Below are 22,485 nucleotides of genomic sequence, written 5' to 3' on the forward strand. Positions count from 1 at the left end.
TGAGGATAGTAAAGTAATTTCAAGCAACGGAAAACTCCATATCCAGTCGTGGGCTTGTGGCGAGTGGACACGATTCCATTACCACTTTTTTATTTCCAAAATTGCCCTTCTTGACTGCAAATTCTAACCGCTTAACCACGGATGGAACCCTTTAACGCGAGTTTCGTTAACCACGGTTAGTTCCACGTTCTTCCTCCTTTTAATATTCTGACCGCCACTCCTTCCCTTCGAACCAGAGCCACCTTACCTGCTGCTAAACTCCGCCATGGCTTCGTCTCTGCTTTTCCTCTCTTGCCTCTTCTTCTCCTTCCTCACCCCCTTCGCTCGAGCTCATAACATTACTGAGATGTTGGCTCCTTTCCCGGAATACAGCCAATACAGCAGTTATCTTACGCAAACGAAGCTCGATGACGAGGTCAATAGCCGGCAGACCATCACCTGTCTTGTTCTCAATAATGCCGCCATGTCCGCTGTCGCGGCCAAGCAGCCGCTTGCTGTCGTAAAGAATATACTCAGCTTACTTGTCCTCCTCGATTACTATGATACGCAGAAGCTCCATGCCATCTCGAAGGGTACCACACTTTCTACCACTCTGTACCAGACTACTGGTAGGGCGGATGGTAACCTTGGCTTTGTCAACATTACCGATCTCAAGGGAGGGAAGGTCGGTTTCGCCTCCGGCGCTCCGGGGTCTAAGCTCGATGCAACTTACACTAAGTCGGTTAAGCAGATCCCTTACAATATCTCCGTGCTGGAGATCAGCGCGCCGATTATGGCTCCGGGGATTACCACGGCGCCGTCGTCCGACGTGAACGTTACTGCGCAGCTCGAGAAGGCTGGATGCAAGACGTTTGCGGCGCTCATTGTCAGCTCCGGTGTGTTGAAGATTTACCAGAATGAAATGAGCAAGGGGCTGACCATCTTTGCGCCGTCGGACGAGGCGTTCAAGGCGGCTGGAGTGCCGGATCTGAGCAAGCTGAGCAGCGCCGAGGTGGTGCAGCTGCTGGAATACCACGCCGTTCCCCAGTATACGCCGGTTGGAACATTGAAGACTGCTACGAGACCGATAGCCACCTTGGCGTCCAGCGGCGCCGGCAAGTTCGAGCTGAAAACGACTACTGCTGGTGATTCTGTGACCCTTCACTCGGGTCTCAGCAGCTCAAGGGTCTCGGGTACGGTGGTCGACAGCACTCCCTTAGCCATCTTCACCGTAGACAGTATTCTCCTCCCTACCGAGCTCTTCGGGATGGCGCCTGGCTCTGCTCCAGCTCCCGCACCGGCGAGTGAGCCAGCCGCTTCGCCGTCACCAACCCCTGTGGCCCCCCTGTCCCCAACACCGGCAACCGCTCCCTCGCCATCGGAACCTCTTTCACCTCCAGCTCCTCCAATGTCTTCACCGACAGGAGCGCCGGCGAGTGGTCCAAGCGGAGCGGCGGACCAATCGACCAGCCCGTCCGCCGGTGGTGATGCGATAACGCCGACGTTGTTCAGAACTCTCATCACATCCTTTGTAGTCTTCGGATCCTGGGTGATCACCTTGTATTCCTTGTAAGATACGAGTAGCCTTCCATTTCGGATTAATTGTCGTGCTTGTTCAATTTCTACGAAATCCTTTTAGGGTTCGTTTTTGTTCATGTAGGTGTTACCGGAATGAGAGTCATTGGTGTAGTTAGAGGACATGAAATCCATTAAACTTTGTTTGCTCTTTTTGGGGTTATCACGGATCATGCTTTGGATACCCTTTTCCTGCGTGTCGGTTTTGAAAATTGTTAGATTGATTGATTGAGTGTTGGTTGAAAAAGGATTGATTGATTGTTTTATGTACGAGTAAATTAATTTATCGGCTTGGAATCCGTGGAATTGTGCATAGAGCGCTGTGTCTGGCACTAACAGGCGTAGCAGGTTAACGTACAGCAGAGGCGCAGAGGGTAACGAATAATGCCCTCTCCCTTTCTCTCTGTCAATCTCTCTTTGTTCATCTTCTCTTCTCGCCGGCGGCGGTGGTGGTTGGTTTTACCCAGAATAGATCCCAGGAAATTTCCCGCACCAACTACCTGGAAGTGGGTCTCTCATAAAGCCTACGGGGAATGCACTGATATCGAAAATACTCTAATGCCATGGGCCCATGGCAGCGTTGGTGATCGTTGGTGGTGGTGGTGGTGCTGCTGCTGCATTTAATCTAGTCTGCCTTTCTGGGGCAATGCACTGAGCTTTTGGGTAAACGGAAAATGGGTTTTAGCCAGATGATCGTCAAAAGCCTTCCTCAAATCCTTTTCTCTTTTTCTGGTTCACTTCAATTGCTTCAATTTGCCTCATTACTCTTTTCCTCAATTTGAGTTCTGAAGCTCAGTTAGATAACCCTTTCTTCATCTGGTGTTGATGTCAATCCTTCCACGACTGGATCGAGCTACTTTAGGTTCTTAATACTTACATCAAATGCATCCAATCATAAAACCATATTTTTCTCTCTAAAATTTTTCTATGCAAATCTCAAAGTGCTGGCTTTGTCTAGTAAATTTCTAAATATTTTGGAGAGGTATTTGCAGCTTCTTGGTATGGGTAGTCTGAGAGGAAAGGAACTTGACAGTCTTTGGGCTATACTCCCTCTTAAGTAAGCTCCTACCAAATTTGTGTATGTGAATTTTAAAGGTGTGGCTAGTGGTAAATGAATTGGAGCTTTAGTTAATGCAAGTATTAGGCCATATAGTTGAGGGAGGACAAATTGCCATAACAACCATTAGAGCACTTCCAAACTGGGTATTTATTTGGCTCTCTTCTCCTTTGCTACCCTTCCTCACATATACCCCCTACTATCTTGTTCTTTCTCTTTGGCCTTCCTCCTCATTATCTTTGCTTCTCTTTAGGCCTTGTTCTTTCTTCTTCCTCGTTCTTCCCCAAGTAGCAAATCTCCATGTTGTCCTATGACATTATTGATATACCCTTCTATGTTTCTACTAATGCTTCCTCTCTCTCTCTCTCTCTCCGTTCTTCTTTCTTCTTCTTCCTCTTCTTCTTCCTTATCTTTACCTTCCTATGTTTTACATCAGGATTGTCCATGTTGTCCTATGACAATATTGACATACCCTTTTATGTTTCTATTAATGCTACCTCTTGCTCTCTCTCTCTCTCTCTCTCCCTTCTTCTTCTTCTTCGTTATCTTTACTTCTCTTTAGACCTTCTTCTTCCTCATTCTAGCCCAGGTAGCAACCTTCCTATCTTTTACATCTCCTTCCTATCTTTTACATCAGGATTGCTCCCTATTGCTCTCTCCCTCCATTTGTGCATTCAAAGCAGCCCTCACAAAACCAAGTATTGTCACCTTTACAACAACTACCTTTTGTGGGTTGCTTGAAAGTTATTTGGAACTCCAAGAAAAGAAAATAAAATAAGAATTTAATCATTAAATAATTAATAAAAATTATAAAATCCTAAAAAAGAAAAGAAAATAAGAATTTAATAATTAAATAATTAATAAAAAAGAAAATAAAAATTTAACTATTAAATAATTAATAAAATTGATATAATGATCAAATTTACCGTTTCATTTCTTGATGGTGCCAACAAGAGGACGTGTCGTCACCAGTTCCACGAGCTCCCCGAGAGCGTGCTCTCCACAAGCTCTCATCCATCACGACAATCTCCAACCCTCCTTCAAGGTTTTTCCATCCCTTCCCTACCTACAGAGAAGATTAAAAAACGCTAAGCTATCTGCCAGAACGATTCATTCGGGAGGACAATGGCGTCAGTTCTGAACGTAGTGGGAGCTCGTTTATCTTACTCTCCGTCGCCATTGTTGCCGAGCACGCCAAGTAGCAGTCGCACCAAACAACGGTTGACGCGTCCTCGCGTCATCAGATCGGAAGCCATTAATCCGGAGATTAGGAAGAACGAGCAGAAAGTGGTGGACTCCGTCCAGATCGCTGAACTCTCAAAGCCTCTCACTGCCTATTGCAGGTATGCAACAGTAAAAATCTGCTCTCCGCCATTGATGTAGCTTGAGAATAATACATTTACAGAGTTATACTATGCTGTTTTGTGGTGCGAGAAACAGATGCTGGAGGTCAGGGACGTTCCCGTTGTGCGATGGAAGCCATGTGAAGCACAATAAAGCAACTGGTGATAACGTCGGCCCTTTGCTGATCAAAAAGTGAGGATTTGTTCATCTTCATCGGTAAATTCCTCGTCTGTTAAACAATCTGAACTGGAATATTGCCCTAACTTTTTAATGATGCTTCTTAGTTCTTACCCTATTTTTTTATTGAAAATTATTATATTAATAATTATATTCTTATAAATATTAAAAAATTTAAAAAATGAAATGTAATATTTATTTATTTTTTAACTTAAAATGTTAAAAATGGGTTCTCATCCTTTTTTTTAATTTCTCTATTAAATAATTCACCGTAGTGGGAGCTCGTATCTTCACCGTCCATTGCATCTTGTAGATTAATCATCGAATGAAATACGGCCGTTGGATGTATTGGTGACACTTTGGTGTCACTTTCTTCGGTTAACGTGCCATGGCTCGCTACATGTCAATTGATCGGACGCACCGAGGTTCGTCATTTAGCGACTTTCTAGAACCGTTACAGCTAGCATACGGACCCGTTGCTTCATTTAACTAATTTTGAATCCAAGGGTTACGTCCGGTAAAGTGGATTCGGCAATCATTATTTCGTTTTTTATATGGAGAACGAAGAGGCGCTTCTTTTCGCAATTCCGCTCTGGGTCCCACATGAAAGCCTCCAATCTAACGGCCCAAGAACGCGAGTTTCTGATCTTAAGTGGACCGTAGACCCTCGCTCTCTCTTTCTCCGTTTACCGTTTCAGTGTACCGCCGCCGGTACGTTCCGACGACACGTTTCGCTCTATAAGCTTCCTGCACAGGTGATAGTTCAATCGAGACTGACGACAAAAATTTCAGTCAGCCCTCCGGCGCCACGATAAAAAGCGAAAGGGAGACCATTTGCCGGTGGCGAGGTCGCCGGAAATCTATCTCTGATGCTTCCGTGCTGCGACTATAAGCAGGCGGAACCCCTTCCTCTCCACAAAACCAGAGCGAAGTTCACCTCCGATTATATAAACCGCAAGATCAATCCCCTCTGCGTTCTGCGAATTTACGTCGGCGCCGCCCATCCATGTGCATGGCTCATTATTGCAATTCTTTCCCTACAGTTCCTCCTCCTTCTCTCATTGCGTTTTCTGCCCGTCTCCCTGGCGCCTCGTCGTTTTTCTCTTCCGACTGAAGCTTCCGTCGGCAGCGCTAACTCGACCTGTGATTACGGTCGCGTTTATGTGTACGACCTCCCGGTGATATTTAACAAAGAATTGGTCGACGATTGCGAGTCCTTGAACCCTTGGCATTCGCGCTGTGAAGCGCTCTCGAACGATGGGTTTGGTCGTCCGGCGGCAGATCGTTTGAAGGATCTTGTGCCGGGGGATCTCAAGCAAGCCTGGTTCTGGACGGACCAATTTGCCGCGGAGATCATCTACCACAACCGAATGCTCGGACACAGGTGTCGTACGGTGGATCCGAACGCCGCCACGGCGTTTTACGTGCCATTCTACGGCGGCCTCGCCGTGGGAAAGTATCTGTGGTCGAATTACAGTGCGAAAAAGCGGGATTTCCACTGCGAGATGCTGCTGCGGTGGATCCAGGATCAGGAGGCCTGGAAAAGGTCAAGCGGCTGGGATCACTTCATGATGCTCGGTCGCATCACGTGGGACTTCCGGCGGTCCGAGAACGAAGACTGGGGTAGTAGCTTCCTGTACATGCCCGGAATGAAGAATGTGACGCGCCTCCTGATCGAGCGTAACCCCTGGGACGACTCGGACGTCGGCGTGCCGTACCCGACCGGCTTTCACCCTAGAACCGCCGCTGATTTGCGGAGCTGGCAGTCCTACGTCCTGAACCGGACAAGGACCACCCTATTCTGTTTCGCCGGAGCCACCCGGTCCGCATTCAAGGACGATTTCCGCTCGGCCCTGCTGCAGCAGTGTGCCTCCGCCGGAGGAGCTTGTCGCTCATTAGACTGCTCCGAATCGCGCTGCTCCAACGAAAGCTCGGCCACTCTGGAGCTGTTTCTGGACTCGGAGTTCTGCCTGCAGCCGCGTGGGGATAGTTTTACCCGGCGGTCCATCTTCGACTGCATGATCGCCGGGTCGATCCCGGTTTTCTTCTGGCGACGGTCGGCGTACCTGCAGTACGGGTGGCACCTGCCGGATGACCCGGCGGCGTACTCCGTTTTCATTGACCGAGCGTTAGTCAAGAACGGGGCGTCAATTAAGGCGGTTATGGAGAGGCTTGGCAAGGAAAAAATCCGGAAAATGAGGGAAAAGATCGTGGAGTTCATACCCAAGTTTGTGTACGCGTCACCGAAAGAAGGTTTGGACGGCGTCGAGGATGCCTTGGACGTTACAGTAGATGGAGTTCTGAGACGGTTTCAGCAGAGGAAGAGGGAGCTGTAGGAGGGAGGACGAGAGAGGGCATTAAAAATTAACAGAGTGAAATTCTACCATTTGTTTTATATTTCTGTCCAGAGTATATTGAAACTCGATTGTAATACTGTACAGTGGAGGATTAAACAGAGAAGATGAACAGTCACGGAGATAGATTCATTGTCAGAGAAGGGAAGATCATAAGAACCATTTTCAAGATCTTCAAGCAGTTTTTGAATGCTATTGCGATACCAGTTAAAGATGGAATCCATTGCAGTGTACATTTGGAGTGTCCTCAGGAAAACTCTTTGCTTTCTTAGTTTGACATCAGGACCTACACTCGGAATGGAAGGAAAGTGAATCAAATGAAGGACCCAACTGCGACTTTCGCATGAGAGCCCTCTTCGTTGGTAGAGAGGTGGAAGGCCGCGCCATGGCGCCTTCTAGCCAACTCTGAGGCCCCTAGACGGAGCTCCGGTGGTCGTGAAGTCATTTTCGACCAACGAAGCATCCCAAAAAAATGAGAAGAGAAGAGAACTGTGAGGGGAAAAAAAGAAGATGAGCTGAGGAGGAGAAAAATGAGGAGAGGAGAAAAGAAAATGAGAAAATAAGAGAGGGAATTTTACTATATTACCCATGTTTTATAAATATTAACATAAATAACTAACTTTCAAATTTAATATAAAAATACCAAACTTTTTACGGGTGTATATTACAAAAGTGTTACGTTAGTTTTGACCACTTACGTGTCACCATGTCATCACACCAAATCAGCACTTAAAGAATTAGTGCCATGTCACTTAACACATCATCGACCATGTACATGTCACCATACCATAAAAGTAAAAGTCGGGAAAGAATTAGAAGAAGTGTTAAGATGAGGCAACACTAATTCTTGGAAAGCATAACTGAATTTCTCAAGAAAAAAAGAAAAAAAATTAAATTCAAGTGTATGTAATGACAACTTTGAGCCAACAATTTGGAGGTGCAATTAAATAGTTTCCTCTACAAGACAGAAATCAAAGCCAAAAAACTAAACAGTAAACTTGCCAAAATAGACATGAATTGTTGTAGTCTCCTTGTGTGCATGGTAAGTCAATGCATGAAAGATTTCAAATGAGTTTTTTTTCCTTCAAACCCTAGTTTAGGATTTCAAGCCAAAGATTAACACTTAGCAGGTAGAAAAAAAAAAGAATTAAAAGCCGGGAAAGAAGAGAACTTTCAAAAGGCATAAACTTGAAGGCACAAATTAGTGTTTATAGAAAATCAAAATTTAAGTAGTCGGTGTGCATAATAATTGTTAGATTCTAGGGTTGCATGCTTAGAACGTTTAGGGTTTGAGTGAAGAAGGTAGGACAAGAATAAGAGAATAGAAAGTGAGAAAAGAGAGAGCACGTGAGTGAAAAGAGGGGAGAAAACTCAAGCGCGTGTAGTGCCCTCCCCCTTGCTTCTTATTCGTAGGTTGGATGTATTGTATGGAAATCACACTAGCTTACAACTTTTTAAAAACAATGTGATAATCTATCTCAATATGTTTCATTCTTTCATGAAACATTGGGTTGGTTACAATGTGAATAACAGCTTGATTATCACAATGAAGTTGTATAGGTTCAAATACATGAAATCACAACTCAATCATGAAGGATTAGAACCACATTAGCCCAGTTACTATAAGTGCCATAGACATGTACTCAGCTTCTACACTTGACTCTGCTACCACATTTTATTTTTTGCTTCTCTACATGACTAGATTCCCTCCAATAGTTATACAATAGCCAGAGGTGGATTTCCTTTCATCCATGGTAGTTTTCCATCTTTAAAAAAAACAACTATCTTTGTCTCTCTACTTGTTGGGGAAATTGTCTCCTTTGTTTACTCAACACTTTTGAGCAGATTTGAACCACAACCTTAGAATCCCTATTCTGATACCATGTTATATTTTAGGATTACATGTTTAGAACGTTTAGGGTTTGAGCGAAAAAGGTAGGAGAAGAAGAAGAAGAGAAGAAAAAGTGTGAAAAGAGAAAGTATGTGAATCAAGAGTGTGATGAAAAGTGAGGAGAAAACTCAAGCTTGTGTAATGCCCTCCTTCTTGCTTCTTATTTATACTTTGTGATGGTTAAAACCCTAATATATGACTTAAAGAAATAACTTATTTAATAATTACATCTCATACCACTTACGCACTTAATTACATACACAGTCACTATCTTCTTTAACAATAACCATACAAAAAAAATTAAGAAATTGCTACTACCATGTACACATAAAAATTTTAAGAAGGGGGAACAAAAAATATTATTGTGATATATGCCCATTAAAAAGCAAAATTTAAGGTTGCAAGAATCGTTTGCATTGTAATTGGACAAAACTTGTCCAAGGCCTCGCTCAAGTACCCCTTGTTGGTTGAATTTTGTTATAAGCCCCTTTATAGGTCTAGTATAGTGTGCCTAGTTTTGGCTACTATAAATCTCATAGGTGGCAATTAATGTAATTTGACCTGTCAATCAATTGTAAGTATTGTTCATTTTTTATTTTATTTTATGGATTTAACTAAAAAATGCAAAGTAAAATTGAAAGTAAACATAGCAACTTGAGTTTGGATTGCGAACCATCCTTTATGTGATTATCATCTGGTGTTCCACATTTACGTACTAAATTCAATTATTGCATAGTAGTTTAAGTTTTTAATTTGAAGTGTTAGGCAGAGAAATCAAACATTAGATATTAGAGTCGATAAACTTATTCCCCAACTCTAGTTTTATACTTGTGGACAAATTCCTTTTTGAAAACTCGAGAGGTAATGGAGGGTGAGGACAAGTTTTTCCAAAAACCCCACACGGTGATTGGTTGGTGCTAGGTTAGCTCTTAAATCCAACCCAAACCGAGGTGTTAATAAGTATATATTTTATTTTAAAATATAATTTGTTAATTGAGAGCTCTAATCTTGAAAGCTAATTTGTTAATGGAGTAAGCTAATTTACAAGAGAAATCGTACATACTTATAGTTGTTTTCTCTAAGCTCTCTCGAGCTGAAACTCAAGATGTTCCTCAGATGATTAAAACCCTAATAACGGTGCCCCAAATATAAAGAGGAAACTAGGGCAACCGCGATACAAGAGTAAAATTCTCAAACTAGGGCTGAAACTCAAGATGCTCCTCAGATGATTAAAACCCTAATAGCGGTGCCCCAAATATAAAGAGGAAACAAGGGCAACAACGATACAAGAGTAAAATTCCCAAACTGCCCTTAATGAAACAACAACTAATATATCGTGGACCTGGCTGGGGCGGACCCTGCCCCCCTTCCAACCCCACGACGACCTTACCGTGAAGGTCAATCCGCGTTCTAACTCAGCTTAGGGCATTGATTAGGTTCCACAACTCCGCAAAAAAAAAACTGTCCCGAATATATTCTATCTACCGGTAAGTTCTGATTCGTGTACTTTAGGGAGCATAAACTAATGAGCATCAATGGCAGAAGCTACCTGAGAGAGACCAGGTATACCAAGAACAATTATGGTGCTACGGTGCTTCGACATTACGTCTCAACTGTTACAACCAATTCGATTTTCAGATATAAAGCGTAGCAAATTTCTAAATCCTCGGGCCAGATGAGAATTCAATTTCGAAAGTTACTCAGTCGTACACGGAATAATCACCCACAAGGCAGCAGTGTTTGCCATTCATTCAGTGTGCCAGTTCATGCCAAAAAGACGGACTAAAGCCAGGCAGATTTGTTGCTTCCTTCTCTGTGCTCATACCAAGCACACTCTTGAACACGATCGACCCTTCTGTTTCATCTTTCATCTCTCCATCGTTTTACATTTTCATCTACTGGGTTTTACAGACGATCGAAGAATCAAACTTTTACTTGTATTCTTATTCATTTTGTTCGAGACAACACAGTAGCTAGATGCATGGATGGATATGGAACTGAGCGTTACGTCTCAACAGTTTAAGTTTAAGAATTTATAACAATGTCAGTGCGTTAAAAGAAGCTCAATGGAGTCCCCCACCAGGCGTACTTTCCCAACTTTATCAACCACGTTGGTTGCCCGCCATGTTCTATTACAGTGAAGAGCAGTAAGCAATGGAACCAGTGTTTTTTTTGTCAATGTCGACCCAGATAATTTCAAGCTGATCAAGAGAGGAAACAGTAGGAGGAATTCGCGAAGAGAGAAGGAATTTAATATTTGGTAAATAGAGTTTTTAAATCTGGTATTTTGCTAAATATTTCTTAAAGTTTAAACACCCAACAACATTTATGAAGGTTGATGCCATCGTGAAATCGAGTCTCTACAAATACATTCGCCATCTCAGGGAGGACAGCTTACCAGCAAGAAGACAGACAGGAGAGACCCGAGTGGCCTGAAGCACCTGAGAGAGGACGACTAAGAAGAAGAGCTAGTCATGGAACGGGTTGATGGGACGAGAAGGATAACGCACTCCGACAACGAAGATCTCCTGCGCAGATTGCGAGACAGGAAAGCTAGGCAAGAACCGTCCACAGGAGAATTGGTTTTTTCATGAAAAAAAAAAAAGAGAGCTGATTTTTGCATGGGTTGTGGTTGGTATTTGTTTTTGTAGGTTGGGCATCAATGCGACGAAGATTGAAGTTCGGTTCGAGGATTTGTGCGTAGAAGCCTGCGTGCTTTATGGCAGGCGAGCTCTTCCCACTCTGCTTAACTCAACTATCAACTTCACTCAGGTTCGGAATTTTCCGCTTTCAGTTCTTTCTTCCAGTTCCAGACAAAGATTGTAAAGTGCGACTGTATTTAATCCACAAAATGGCTCTAAACGACTGCTAGAATCTCTCAAAAGGGAGATTTGCAAGCTCAGAAGAAGGATTCATTCTCCATTTGAGAACTTATCCATTGTTTGTTTTGTCCAGAACCCAACTGATCGTTACTACTTAATCCATCTTCTCAAGCACCTGGGTCTGTTTACTCGTATAAATTATTAGATTAATATTAAACGCAGTGAAATGAGATATCTACACAGGAAAGAGCTTCTGAAAGATCCACGGCACATTGAACGGAGAAAATTCTTGAAAAACACCTGACCAGCTTGATGTTGAGCTCATCAAATGGAGAAGATTGCTCTTTGATAGCTAATAACACAAATATAGTTTTTAATGGTGACAGGAAGTTCTAGGCTTGCTAGCATCAAGGAAGAAGCCTCTAAAGATTCTTGATAGATTAAGTGGGATAATAAGACCAACCAGGTACGTCCTTCTCTGTGTCGTTAATTTTCTCAGTTTCTGATTACTTCCCAGCATCTACGGAAGGAAAGCAAAAGTTCCCAGAAGATTTTTACAGGGAGTAGCTTGAATCGCTCTTCTCTGTTCATATCATACAGAACTAGCAATTACAAGACTCAAACACAGTGACGCAAAGAGGTTCTAGCATAGTAGTTCTCCGTGCTTTTTCTATTTTCCGACATATAAAAAGAAGAAACTATCCTGAACTTCGCTGCACGAATCGCATGAGCTCTCTCCATTATCGTCGTCCCATGAGAGTCTTTATCTGTAGTTCTTGCAACCCATCACTGAAATCTGCATGTCGTAATTCATGTATCTGACAGGATGACTCTCGTTCTCGGGCCGCCGGGTTGTGGAAAGTCTACCTTCCTCCTTGGTTTAGCCGGAAAGCTGGATTCGAGACTTAGGGTAGGTCTGCAAGAAGATCTGTCTGCCATTAATTGTTTACTGCCATCAATTGAAGGAGTTTTGTACTGTTTGGTTGTCTTTTGGGCATTTCAACAAACAGGTACATGGGAGAGTAACTTACAATGGCCAAGACTTGAGCTACTTCATCCCGCAACGCGCCTGTGCATACGTTAGTCAGTTTGATTTCCACCATGCGGAGATGACAGTGAGAGAGACGCTGGACTTTGCGAGGCTCATGTTGGATGCCGGAGAGACTTCCGGTGGGATTCCTTCTGCCGTCCGAGAATTTCACGAGTTGTCATTGGAATGAGACCTGACTTGTACTTTTGACAGAATCGATGATGAAAGGTGGAAACGCAGACATTGAAGCTGATCCAGAAATTGACGCCTTTATCAAGGTATGTTCCTCACTATACCGTCATAAACTATGAAAAAGAAAAACGGAGCAGAACATACAAAGACTGTAATTTCTTGTTTCTGAGTTTCCAATTTCGGATACAGGCTGCTGAGGACAAAGACGGAAGGAACTTTGTAACAGAATACGTACTCGAGGTACCATTTCTCATTGACGACTCTTTGAACGACAATAATGCCATTACATTTAGATCGAAAGACTGGTTTCATCTATTACCAAACAACAATCACAAAAGTCGACAGAAAATCATCTACGATATGTGAAACTACACTAATTAGTACCATTTGATCGCACGGATCACCCAAAAACTGATGGGAACGGCAAAAAAGTCATTCTGGAAATGCAGAAACCAGTCTGCCTTTACCGATTGTTAGTCTTTCTGTTTTGCAGATACTGGGATTGTCAGAGTGCTCGGATATCATGATAGGAGATGCAATGAGAAGGGGTATTTCGGGAGGGCAGAAGAAGCGAGTCACTGTTGGTAAATTACTGCAAAAATGATTTAATCAATTGCCTTACAACAAATGTGCATGAGACAACCTCCATTAATGGAAGACTTTTTCTGCAGGGGAGATGCTGGTAGGTCTAGCAAGAACTTACCTCATGGATGACATATCTACTGGATTGGACAGCTCCACAACCTTTGAGATCATCAAGTTTCTGAGTCAGATGGTTCACCTGATGGATTTCACCATGGTTATTTCTCTGCTTCAACCACAGCCAGAAACGTTTGAACTCTTTGATGACATTATCCTCCTATGTGAAGGACAGATTGTTTACCAGGGCCCCCGAGAAAATGTTCTTGAATTTTTTGCATCCATGGGCTTCAAGTGTCCTGAAAGAAAGAACACCGCAGACTTCCTTCAAGAGGTACATTGTCTGCAACCATTTTTTTTTTATTTCATATTAAGTGTCAATGGTTGCTGTTTCAATTACTTTGCAAAAAAAAAAAAAAAAAGGCCGGAAAAGAAACAAGACTTTCATGAAATGATAAAACACTTCATATTTTCCTCACACAGTTGAGGGTGTTACTTACTTGAGCTCACTTCATGCATGAACTTGGCCCACCTAAACGCCACCACCCATGTAGTGTTACTAGACCTGTAGATTCAAGACACTTTTGTTTGAGAATCTAAGCAACCTTTGCAAATTGTTGAACATTCCCAAAGCACAGTGATGCACATTGCAAGTCCTCTCACCCATAGGAACAAAATTTCATTTCACTAATCACTTGAAGCAATCTGAGGTCAATGTCAGTATTTCAAATGTTCCACCTAAATCAGCAGTACAGCAATTGCAAGCAGGTAATATATACTTACAGTGATGTCAAAGACAAAAATAGCAGCAATTCAGCAATCGCAAGTGAGTAATATCTACTTATGATGACAAGTTTTCGATTGCAGTTGTCTTAAAGCCAAAAACAGTGGCACTTCCGGGTACAGAATAAATCAGCATCCTGTGCACCTGTTTAAAATATGTTATCTGGTGCACTCATCTATCTAATTCAGTCTTGTTTTGTGCACTGTTATATATGATAGCTCATCACATAACATGTTCCATCATCTGTAAGAAATGTTATTTGTAGTTTTTCACTATACCTTCACCTTCTACCTCTGGAAAATTAGGATAAACTTACAAGCATAAAACATGCTTTTCCTCTTAATTTATAATTCTAACTCTTTGTTTCACACTATTCTCTTTTTCTCTTTAGTATCATCTTTATGCCTTCTAAATATTCACTAACCTTCCCATAGGTATTGAAGCATTGCAAAGTCCACTTGAAACATAAAGAAGATTATTAGGAATTTATGCACATTCTACAGACTCCCCGGCCTATCTACTACCAAAAAACTCGGACACTTGCTATTACCTAGGGTCCTAGAAGCTTTGAGCATTTAGTTTCCTCCTCGTTACCCAACCATTTCTCCAATAATTTAACGAGAGTTACTTTTAGAACAGCTTCCATGCTGATCCTTGATTTAGTAGACTATAGTCGGATATTTCATTGAGCAATCAATAGAATATTTTGGCTGTCCATGAACATTACTATAAAACTGTCACCAACTAAACATATAAATATATGATTCTCAAGGACAGGTGATCTCAAAGATGGATCAGGAGCAGTACTGGTCTGATAAGCAAATGATGTATCAGTATATTCCGGTGGAAACATTTGCCGAATCATTCCATTCCTACCCACTTGGAAGGCTTATTAAGGAGGAGTTACAGCAACCCTATAGTCAACCCGAAAATGACTCTTCCACTCTTTCACATGAAATGTATCAGCTTCCCAAGTGGAAGGTCCTCAAGGCATGCTTCAGCAGAGAAGTGCTCCTCATAAAGCGCAACTCGCCAACACACATATTCAAGATTGTTCAGATATCATTTTTAGCTTTTGTGATAATGACAGTGTTTCTAAGAACTAATATGAAGCACAATTCAATCATTGATGGAAATAAGTATATGGGAGTTGTTTTTTGTGGAGTCGTCATTGTGAAGTTTAATGGTATGACAGAACTAACTATGACAGCTCTAAGGCTACCAATTTTCTATAGGCAGAGAGAATTGTTATTTTTACCTGGATGGGCTCTCCTCTTATCAATTTTCCTCCTAAGCATCCCCATGTCATTGATTGAGTCAGGAATATGGACTACATTGACATATTTCACAGTTGGATTCGCACCTTCTGCAGCAAGGTAATATAGTTTCTTTCTCTTCATTACTTAGTATAAGCTTGATGAGAGAACACTGATACCTCGCTCACGTCTCCTCCTGTTGTTTTCTGTAGATTTTTTCAGCAATTGCTGGCTCTATTTTTTGTTCATCAGATGTCAATGGGTCTCTTCCGTTTAATTGCCATCATAGGAAGAACCCAAGTTGTGTCCAACATGCTGGCCACAGCAGCACTAGTGACATTATATATTCTTGGAGGCTTTGTCATATCAAGAGGTCAGAATCCAACTAACAACTGTATTTTTGTGATTTTGCTGCAAGTATTTTTGCAAAGCAGGAATAGTATCCTCTTTTCTTCCTTTATTTTCTCAAGGATGCCAGGTATCTGTCAATGTTAGTTTTGTTTACTGTTTTATGTCTTCGTCCCTACACAGATAACCTCAAGTCATGGTGGGCATGGGCCAGTTGGGTATCTCCCTTAACGTATGCACAGAATGCAGTCGCAATTAATGAATTCCTTGACAACAGATGGAATATGGTAAGTTTTGCATTATATGACAACTATTTCTCTTCACCACGGCACATGAAGGGAAAATGTCCCCCCAAGCAACAGAAAACTCTCTCATGTTTTAAAAAAGGTTATAACAACAAGGTGCTGTTGCACATCTACTCAATGAACAATCAGGTTCAGATTGAACATAAAGATGTCTTTGCTAAGATCATTCAATGGATGAGAGAAACGGTTAAATTGGAACTTCAAAATGTGGACTTCAGCACCTATAGCATATTGATAGAACTTATGTATCAGTGTGTGGGCTATGTCTCTCATGATTCTTTCTTCCAGAAGAATGTTTGAATCCATATTTGCTGTAAGTGCTTCTGACTAAAAGAAGCATTGTGCACATGCTCCCAAAAGTTTAAACATCAAAAGAAAATTCTGAACAGTCTATTTTGTGTCACAGCCAATACAAGACAACAATGTTGATGAAGATACTGTTGGTAAGGCCATTCTTAGATCAAGAGGAATGTTCACTGAGTGGCACTGGTATTGGATTTCAATCGGCACTTTACTGGGATTTTCTCTTCTCTTCAATGTCTTAAGCTTTTTGGGCTTAGAATATTTCAAGGGTATGATATCATATCCATACAGCCTCCATTCCACTAGATACTAGTAAATATTCTCCTTGCTGACTGTCATTCTTGTCAATTTCAGCTCCAAAGAAACATCAATCTGCTCCAGCCAATGAGAACAAAAGGACAAAGAAGACCATGAACGCTAACATGGATGAAAAAGATGTCACAGCTATGCTGTTACCTTTTCAACCTATTACCCTTACTTTCAGCCACATTAGTTACTTTGTTGACATGCCCATCGTACGTATTTTTACTGATTGTATTCAGTAACTTTTTACCCCTTCATGATAATCGATGACATAATAAATTTAAATGTCATTTAATTTTCTGTATCAGGAAATGAGAAAACATGGATTTCATGGTAAAAGGCTTCAACTTCTAAAGGATGTTAGTGGTGCTTTTCAACCTGGAATGCTAACCGCATTAATGGGGGTAACAGGAGCAGGCAAAACAACGTTACTTGATGTTTTAGCGGGAAGAAAGATAGGAGGATATACAGAGGGAAGAATTACTATCTCTGGTTATCCAAAACAACAAGAAACTTTTGCCAGAATCTCAGGTTACTGTGAACAGAATGACATTCACTCTCCTTTTGTTACTGTTTACGAGTCACTTGAGTATTCTGCATGGCTACGATTGCCTTCAGAAATTAAATCCCAAACAAAAAAAGTAAGTTTCTCTCACCTTCAGTCTATGACCTTAAGAAGTTAATTATGGTTGAGTGGATGTTTGTATTTCACAGGCATTTGTGGACGAAGTCTTGGACTTGATTGAGCTCAAGCCATTGAAGAATGCAATGGTTGGCCTTCCTGGGGTTAGTGGCCTTTCCACCGAACAAAGAAAAAGATTAACAATTGCGGTGGAATTGGTTTCCAGCCCTTCAATCATTTTCATGGATGAACCAACTTCCGGATTGGATGCCAGGGCTGCAGCCATTGTAATGAGGACAGTGAGGAATACAGTTGACACTGGACGAACTGTTGTGTGCACAATTCATCAGCCTAGCATAGAGATATTTGAAGCTTTTGATGAGGTGAGTCCTGAAGTTTATTTCCTATTTCCAAGTACAATACATGGATAAGATATAATAACAGTAAAAATTACCAAAGGAAGCCATTCTTACCAGCCAAAGCCTAGAGAAAGTTTTCTTTTAAAATTTGATGCAGTTGCTACTGATGAAGAAAGGAGGACAACTCATCTATGGTGGACCTCTTGGCCATTTATCACAGAACATGCTACAATACTTTGAGGTAAGAAGATACGATTCCTATGCATTGTTTGAATTCTTTACTAGCATCTATTCTTTCCAGTGGTTGTATCCTTTCCAAGGACATAAAAAAGTCAAAGACATTGTCACAACCACATCTCTACAGGGTATTCCAGGGGTTCCAAAAATCAAAGATGGACAAAACCCAGCGGCATGGATGTTAGATGTGAGCTCTTCTGCAATGGAGTATCAGCTTGATATTGACTTTGCACAGATCTTTTCACAGTCACCTTTACAAGTGTAAGTGCAGCAAATCATTTATTGACATTGCCTACTTCAGAAATCACCCAATTCAGGATAATTGTCTGAGTTTTGTTATGTATCTGAATGAAGGAAAAACTCGGAACTTGTGAATGAGCTAAGCAAACCAAAATCACACTTTGAAGACCTCCATTTCTCATCCAAGTACACGCAGAGCTTCGGAACTCAGTGCATAGCATGCTTGTGGAAACAGAATCAGTCCTATTGGAAAGACCCTGAGCATAATGTCCTTCGTTTTGTTAACACAGCTGTGGCTTCCTTCCTCTTCGGCACCATATTTTGGGATATCGGTTCAAACATGTAAGCCTTGAACTTATTTCTTCTTGTTTGATTTGTTTGTATGAATTCTATTCTCACATGAACAACCTATCGAAACAACAGAAATAAGGCCCAAGACGTCTTCAACATTTTAGGAGCATTATATGGATCAGCCTTGTTTCTTGGATTTCCAATTACATGCACAGTGCAACCCATTGTAGGGTTGGAGCGAACTGTCTTTTACAGGGAAAGATCAGCCCGAATGTACTCTTCCATGTCTTATGCCATTGCTCAGGTATAATGGAGATCTCAAACAGCTGTAATATTACCAAGATCCTCTTGTCATATTGTCAGTGCTGTGCTATTTCTCATCATTGCTCCTAACATTTACTTCTACAGGTAGCTAATGAAATACCATATATTATCATTCAAGTCATAATCTACACCTTCACGGTATATTGGATGATCGGGTTCCAGTGGGAAGTGGCAAAATTCCTCTGGTTCTTCTCCTTCATATTCCTTAACTTCGTCTACTTCTCATTATTGGGGATGATGACAGTTTCATTCACGCCAAACCAGGAAATAGCCGCTGCACTCTCATTCCTCATTTTTGTTATGTGGAATATCTTCTCAGGTTTCTTCATTGCCAGACCAGTAAGACTCTTGCCTCATTCAACCTTGTTACCATTTTGTCTCCTTTTTTCTTTGAGTTCCAGGATTCTTTGTGCTTTTTACCAAGCAACTGGTCCGTGGCACAGATGATTCCAAAGTGGTGGAGATGGTTCTACTGGGCCGACCCTGCTGCATGGACTGTTTATGGTTTGATGATTTCGCAGCTGGGAGACAGAACCGATCTCATCCACTTTCCAGGGCTACCAGATCAGACTGTTAAAGAATTCCTGAACACTTACATGGGTTTAAGCTCTAACCATTTGGGACTGATGTTGTCCCTGCACTTTGTAATAATATTCCTTTTCCTGTTTGTATACGGATTCAGCATCAAACATCTGAACTTCCAGAGAAGATAAAGAAACAACCTAATGGTAGTATTTCGTGTACAAGATGAGTACACAAGTAACAAGGAAAACTACAATTTACAGAAACCTTGTCAATTGGCAAATGATCTTGCAGCATGGCATCCATTCACAATGCTATACCAAATCTGCAAACGAGGTACTAGCCAGACCTCAAGTATACACAATAACTTGTTACTATAAGGCCCAATCAAGTTATTAATTACAGGGAACATTTCATGCTTAACCTTGTAGATAATTGATATCTGTTTGAAAATTTACTTAGATCCAATAAATGCTACTTGAGCAAACCAGTGTTCAAGGGTAGATGTTTTCCGCTTGTGCACTTGATGACTGCATACTGCTTTCATTTGGAATTCAGAATTTGGAGGTCCAACAACAGGTTAGAAAAATGAAAAACCAGAATCTGTGGTGCAAGATTTATCCACCATGTGCTCCAAGAGGTTAAAAAAAAAAAAAAGGAAAAGCAATTGGCGGGGGCAAAGAGAGGAGTATTGAATTTTGATTTAAGATGTATGGCTCATGGTAAACCCTGAAGATACGTAGATCATGACAAATTGATACATTGCATTAACCATCTTTTACTGTCATCTATGAATTACACATTTCAGCCTGTTTCAAACATGGTTACTATTGGGGTGATTGCTGGAATAAGATGGCACACACAGGATTGCTTGGAGCTGCAGACTACTGAAAGAGATCTAATCCTGTAAATACCAAGAGTGATGAGACTATAACTCCAGATAATCGTCAGAAACAGGTTAACTGTCAAGTTGTTATGGCCAAGAAATTGAGATTTGGCATTAGTTACATTCTGGATAAAGAGACGAAAACTCATAGAATTAGCAAAACAGCCTCCATTAACTTAGAAACTTGCAACTGGTTTATCAAAAGACCGAGTTTGCTTTCAATGTATTCAAGTTAGGGGTGATAACTGGAGTAGTAATAAAGTGGAGAATGAGAGGTTGCAATAGAAGAGAGCGAGAGAGGAAGAGAGAGAAAAAACTGCCCAGGGGAGAGAAGGGGCTAGAGCAGGCACAACAGCAAAAGAATAGTTTGTCTAGTCCATCTCCTACCCCCGAAAAAGAAAAACCAGTTCTATTGATATTTGTTTGACTGGCCTACAAGCGCACTTGCTAAGGCACAGCCACCCCTAAGCCTATTACAATTTACACTCTAGAAGCCCCCAATCACTCCTTAACAATTTACACCATACATTCCTCAAATCAGACTTGTCATCATCATTCAATTCACACTCATGGTGATTCCAAGGTGGTCTCAGCTGAAGAACCAAGTACAAGAACCCCTTACTGCTCACTAATTCATAAGACCCAGAAATCATTCACCATCCACCTCCTCCCATTCCCGTGTCATAATATTTTTACACCCAGAAACAACCCAAATTGGAAATACAAAGCTGAAAATGGCAAATCACAACTCGAGTATATCATTGTGGAAAAAATGATTGAAGAATTCACGTAGTAAACAATCTCTAAGAAAGTTAATTGATAAACTAAAATAATCAGCCAAAATTAGCTGGGTGAAATTGAGAAAAGAATGAAAAGATACATAGGGAAAAGAAAAGGGGCGTTGTTTTTAAAAGAGTTAAAAGCAGAACCAGGAATTCAATTTTCAAATAGTTTGCAGCTATGCGTACTCAGCTTGTTACCTGACACAGACCGAACACAATTTACAGAGCAATGATAGAACTGAACAGCAATCGCCCTAGAAAGCCAAAATCCTTGCCTCTGCTTGCAGCCCAGAATGTGTACACGATAAGACTTCCGACCACTGAAGTAGTGAGAACGCCCGCTTCCAGAATTACCTTTCCTGTTTTGCAAACCAATCAACAGAAGAGGACCAGTTAATGATATGGCAGAGAGCAGAAAGCATAGCAGGGGAGCGCAATATTCAACCAGTAGCAACTAGTATTTCCCTTGACAAGATTTGTATGCGTCATTCTTTCATACAATTAAAACAGTAATGTAGCAAATTCAGACAATCAATCACAGTAAGACAAGGCCTCTTCAATGGATTAGATGGCAAGAGAGGATAGGATCATTACCGCTTGTGAAGCTCAAATGATGCTGATCACCATGCTGAAGGAAACTGTAAGGAGGGCGAGGAGGATGAAGTTGATGGGGTGCTTCTGATGGTAGTAATACAGGGGACATGGAACTGCAAAAACAGACAACAAAAAACTGGAATCGGAAACTGTAATATGTGAGAAAAAACAGAGCCGCGCCATTGATAGGAAACAAAATCCAGCAGAAATATTACCCATTAGAATGTATTAAATCAACCGATCTTCAAGTCTGTCTCTCCAGTCTTGACATCGGAAAGCCTCACCCCACATCCTGCCCGTGCTCACAAGCTATCCTTCACCAAGCAGTTCTCCTTCGCCGGCACCTCCTTTTGTATCTTCGTCTCTCCCCCCAAGGCTTGTAAGACTTGCTTCAGCCTAGCAGCTGATGCGATCGCCTAGAGGTAAACATAAACTTGCCCCATGTTATCGTCGGTCTTGAAATGATCCTTGTCAAAAACCTCCTATGAAGAAAATGACATGTGCCTAAAGTCCCCGCTTATGATAATTGGGAATTTGTTCACCTACTTGAGGCCATTAGTCCTCAAAACATGGCCTAGATGAGAAAAAAAGAATTTGTAAATGGCATGACAGGTTTCTTCTTCCCCTCCAAAATATTTGTTGGGTTGTCATCTATTCCTAAGAACCATAGCCTCAAGGGCAAGGAATAGAAAAAAGAATTGTGCCATTGCTTATTCCTAAGAACCAATATGGACTTTTCACAATAATATCAAAAGTTGAAATCACTCAAATATATAAGATGGAAATTTTAATATATGGATAGAAGTCATTGGGAAAAACCAATTAGTGAGACTAGATGAATATGAGCCAAAAATATAGTTATAAGAATTATAAGCACAAATACCTTTGATAGCCAGACTTGAAATCAAATGCGCTTATGATTTGATTCACATACAATATCTTGAAATTCTCGTCTTTTGGCAAAGTCAAACAATATTGTGCTCATATTGTGGAATCCAAGATTTGATTATTTTGCATGAACGATATAGTTTTGATTCTCTCCTGAGTTGAGACATAGACATAGGTTTTCATGTCTAGCTAGCTATGGTGATCAAATGAGTTGTTCGAATATGGTAAGTACAATTCAAACCCGCCTATCAAAACAAACGACAAGTAGGCATTCACCCACCCATAATGTTACAAAAGATTTTGATAGGATTTAGTTAAAGTTCTCTAGATCTGCACAATGTTAAGACTGGGAAAACCAAAGATGAGAACCAAGACTTAGTC

General features: G+C 41.3%; 4 protein-coding genes and 1 long non-coding RNA gene across 9 annotated transcripts; 4 read left to right on the forward strand and 1 right to left on the reverse strand.

The window, feature by feature from the left end:
- Positions 1–211: 211 nt before the first annotated feature.
- On the forward strand, positions 212–1,717 carry LOC137948150 (fasciclin-like arabinogalactan protein 8). Its single transcript, XM_068794117.1, has one exon. It carries the CDS (start codon positions 266–268, stop codon positions 1,550–1,552), a length of 1,287 nt encoding a protein of 428 aa, XP_068650218.1. The 5' UTR covers positions 212–265; the 3' UTR covers positions 1,553–1,717.
- A 1,838-nt stretch (positions 1,718–3,555) lies between these two features.
- LOC137948956 (CDGSH iron-sulfur domain-containing protein NEET) lies at positions 3,556–4,245 on the forward strand. The gene is made up of 2 exons (XM_068795188.1): positions 3,556–3,954; positions 4,052–4,245. The coding sequence occupies exons 1-2, from the start codon at positions 3,737–3,739 to the stop codon at positions 4,149–4,151; spliced, it is 318 nt and encodes a 105-aa protein (XP_068651289.1). The 5' UTR covers positions 3,556–3,736; the 3' UTR covers positions 4,152–4,245.
- A 269-nt stretch (positions 4,246–4,514) lies between these two features.
- Positions 4,515–6,995, forward strand: LOC137948225 (xyloglucan galactosyltransferase XLT2-like). Its single transcript, XM_068794232.1, has one exon. It carries the CDS (start codon positions 5,002–5,004, stop codon positions 6,466–6,468), a length of 1,467 nt encoding a protein of 488 aa, XP_068650333.1. The 5' UTR covers positions 4,515–5,001; the 3' UTR covers positions 6,469–6,995.
- A 4,615-nt stretch (positions 6,996–11,610) lies between these two features.
- On the reverse strand, positions 11,611–21,827 carry LOC137948227 (uncharacterized). Of its 5 annotated transcripts, none has more exons than XR_011111600.1 (7): positions 21,432–21,827; positions 21,217–21,329; positions 20,821–20,981; positions 13,561–13,625; positions 13,203–13,359; positions 12,231–12,478; positions 11,611–12,127 (listed from the first exon to the last, which is right to left on the reverse strand). It is a non-coding gene; the product is annotated as an uncharacterized lncRNA (long non-coding RNA). The 5 variants fall into 5 exon arrangements; XR_011111598.1 differs by having other exon boundaries at positions 11,611–12,115; positions 13,125–13,359; XR_011111596.1 differs by having other exon boundaries at positions 13,125–13,359.
- On the forward strand, positions 12,448–19,209 carry LOC137948226 (ABC transporter G family member 45-like). Its single transcript, XM_068794233.1, has 17 exons — positions 12,448–12,507; positions 12,611–12,661; positions 12,915–13,005; positions 13,093–13,394; positions 14,622–15,220; positions 15,313–15,473; positions 15,632–15,739; positions 16,170–16,325; positions 16,411–16,571; positions 16,668–17,000; positions 17,074–17,364; positions 17,498–17,581; positions 17,705–17,838; positions 17,932–18,159; positions 18,241–18,412; positions 18,517–18,771; positions 18,876–19,209. Exons 1-17 carry the CDS (start codon positions 12,448–12,450, stop codon positions 19,143–19,145), a joined length of 3,456 nt encoding a protein of 1,151 aa, XP_068650334.1. The 3' UTR covers positions 19,146–19,209.
- Positions 21,828–22,485: the final 658 nt, after the last annotated feature.

This window comes from Aristolochia californica, unplaced genomic scaffold, assembly GCF_029961685.1.
Source record: "Aristolochia californica isolate CCGP_79_NKW_82.1479 unplaced genomic scaffold, dmAriCali1.0.hap1 SCAF_13, whole genome shotgun sequence".
NCBI classification, from domain to species: Eukaryota; Viridiplantae; Streptophyta; class Magnoliopsida; order Piperales; family Aristolochiaceae; genus Aristolochia; species Aristolochia californica.